Genomic DNA, 2836 nt, shown 5'->3' on the forward strand with positions numbered 1-2836 from the left:
GGCGGGAGCGCCGCTGCACTCCCAAGCGGCGCACTGTAGCAGTGCGCCACCGGGCCGGCCTTAATTTGATTTTTCTACAAACTTTCTGAAGTACCCTCGTGTACATACATATATATATATGTACATACACACACATATGTATTTATGTACACACTCACTGTCAACTTTCCCAACATGGTCTGGATAAACTATGCTTATAATTATGTGCACAATATTTAATGGTCTTCATATCAAGAAATTCTGCAAAGCTCATGACTATGCAACATATATAGATACAAATATGTTCTCTGGTTTTATATGCTTTTTACCACTTTATTGCTTATCCTTGTTCTACAAAATAGGCAGAGCAAAATAGGAATCAAAATTCTTAAAGCTGAGTGATGGGCTCAAGGTCCAAACATTGGCATGTGACTGAGTGGAAACTGGGATCCATTTCTTCTCACTTTTCCATGATTCCACTAAACAAATCTTCTGAAATGCCATTTTCCCTAAGGAAATTTCTGTCCACTTGATCCTTGAATTTATTTGTTTTTTTCAGTGCCTAAAATGCAATTCAAAGAACGAGTATATACTGGCAGTGAAAGTGATGGGCAGATAATTGCAATGATCCACAGGAGTGGCGATGTCCAGTACAGGTCTTCAGTGAGGTGCTACACGCGGCAGGCGTCTGCACAGGTGATGATGGACTTTGAAGAACGCCCAAACACTGACATCTCCACCATCACTTTCCTCCCCGGTGAGTTTCAGCTTGAAATTTTTATACAAAGTTTGAGGAAGCCAAGTTTTTTTTTTGAGAAACATATATACAAGTTCCTTCACTTTAAGGAGCTTATGACATGGTTTTATGTTAACTAAATGATGATAAGGTAAGGTGAATTTTAACAGGTCAAATGAATGCCCTTTTGGTTTCTGTATTAACTTACTGATTTCTAGTGATATGCTATATTGTTTATTCAAAACTTAGTCAATGGACAGGCGCCTACCAAATGTGCAGATTTTACAATGCTTCGAATTAAACTTAAAGTTTAAATGAAATGAAAGGGGTGGAAATAGATCTCACTTTTTAATATGTATCATGTCTTAAAATATTTGATCACTTTGATTCAGTAATTGTACTTATAGGAATATATTCTTTTATTTATTTATTTATTTATTTTTATTTTTTAAATTTATTTTATTTATTGAATCAAAATCAATTATGCATATTTTTGAGGTTGAACATTTAGATATGTTGATTAAATCAGTATTACTAGCATATATATTGTTATAAATCGTAATTATTCTTTGTGTCCCTTGTCCAATCTCTACCCTCCCACATTCTCTCCCCCTCCCCCCTCTAATTGCCCTAGATTTCTTCTCTCCTTCTGAAAGAATAANGTCTCTGCTGGTGACTCTTCTTGTGTGAATGCACTCCAGTGGTTGGCAGACCATCTGTGTGCTGGTTGTGGCATCCAGCCACTTTTGCAGCAACCATGTTTATTGTGGTGGCTGTGGTGGGCCACCAATGTGGAGGTTCTGTTTTTGGTATGCCCCTTAGCACTGGCGGTATGCCTGGTTGTGGGGTGTGTTTGGTCCCCTTCTCCTTGCCTCTGGTCCCTGGACAGGCCCCAAGGCACTGGCGCCATGTGCCTAGTTGTGGGAGAGGGGTCCAGTCCCCTTCTCCGTGTCCCGGGTCACAGGACAGCCTCCAAGGCACTGGCACCATGTGCCTAGTTGTGGGAGGAGGGTCCAGTCGCCTTCTCCATGCCTTGGATACCCAGGTGGGCCCTGAGGTGCTGGTGTTTTGTGCCTGCTGTGGGAGGAGGGTCCAGTCCCTGGCTCCATAACTCAGGTCACTGGGCAGGACCTGAGGCACTGGCTTTGTGTACCTGGTTGTGGGAGAGAGGTCCAGTCCCCTTCTCCTTGCCTCTGGTCCCTGGGTGGAGCTCAAGGCACTGGCTTGGTGTGCCTTGTTGTGGGAGAGAGGTCCAGAACCCTTCTCCATGCCTCAGGTCCCTGGGCAGAGCCTGAAGCACTGGTGTGGTGTGCCTGGTTGTGGGAGAGAGGTCCAGTCCCCTTTCTCCATGCTCTGGGTCCCTGGGTGGGCCCCAAGGTGCTGGCTCAGTGTGCCTGGTTGTGGGAGGGTGGTCCGGTCCCCTTCTCCATGCCCTGGGTCCCTGGGAGGGGCCCAAGGTGCTGGCATGGTGTGCCTGGTTGTGGGAGAGAGGTCAAGTCCCCTTCTCCATACCTCAGGTCCCCAGGTGGGCTCTTAAGCACTGGCTCAGTGTGCCTGCTTGTGGAAGAGAGATCCGTTCCCCTTCTCCTTACCTCGGGTCCCCAGGCAAGCCCCAAGGTGCTGGCATGGTGTGCCTGGCTGTGGGAGGAGGGTCCAGTCCCCTTCTCCATGCCTCGGGGCCCCAGGCAGGCCCTGAAGCACTGGTGCAGTGCACCTGGTTGTGGGAGAGAGGTCTGTTCCCCTTCTCCTTGCCTCGGCTCTCTGGGCAGGCCCCAAGGTGCTGGCGTGGTGTGCCTGGTTGTGGGAGAGAGGTCCATTCCCCTTCTCCATGCTTCAGGTCCATGCCTCGGGTCCCTACGTGGGCCCTGAAGCTCTGGCACGGTGTGCCTGGTTGTGGGAGAGAGAACCGTTCCCCTTCTCCTTGCCTCAGGTCCCTGGATGGGCTCCAAGGTGCTTGCATGTTGTGCCTGGTTGTGGGATAGATGTCCGGCCCCCTTCTCCCTGCCTCAGGTCCCTGGGCAGGCCCTAATGTGCCGGCATGGTATGCCTGGTTTTGGGAGGGGGGTCCAGTCCCCTTCTCTATGTTTCAGGTCCCCAGGCTGGCCCCAAGGTACTGGTGCA

The 2836-nt window shown here is 48.8% G+C and overlaps 1 protein-coding gene across 1 annotated transcript in view; it reads left to right on the forward strand.

Annotated features, from left to right (window-relative positions):
* Positions 1-2836, forward strand: part of FREM2 (FRAS1 related extracellular matrix protein 2) — a 230825-nt gene that overhangs the window by 190804 nt on the left and 37185 nt on the right. The window contains exon 9 of the mRNA XM_008576888.1: positions 539-736. Within this exon, the coding sequence (XP_008575110.1) occupies positions 539-736 (198 nt within the window). The remainder of the gene's footprint in view (positions 1-538; positions 737-2836) is intronic.

This window comes from Galeopterus variegatus, unplaced genomic scaffold (assembly GCF_000696425.1).
Source record: "Galeopterus variegatus unplaced genomic scaffold, G_variegatus-3.0.2 Scaffold1418, whole genome shotgun sequence".
Classification (NCBI taxonomy): Eukaryota; Metazoa; Chordata; class Mammalia; order Dermoptera; family Cynocephalidae; genus Galeopterus; species Galeopterus variegatus.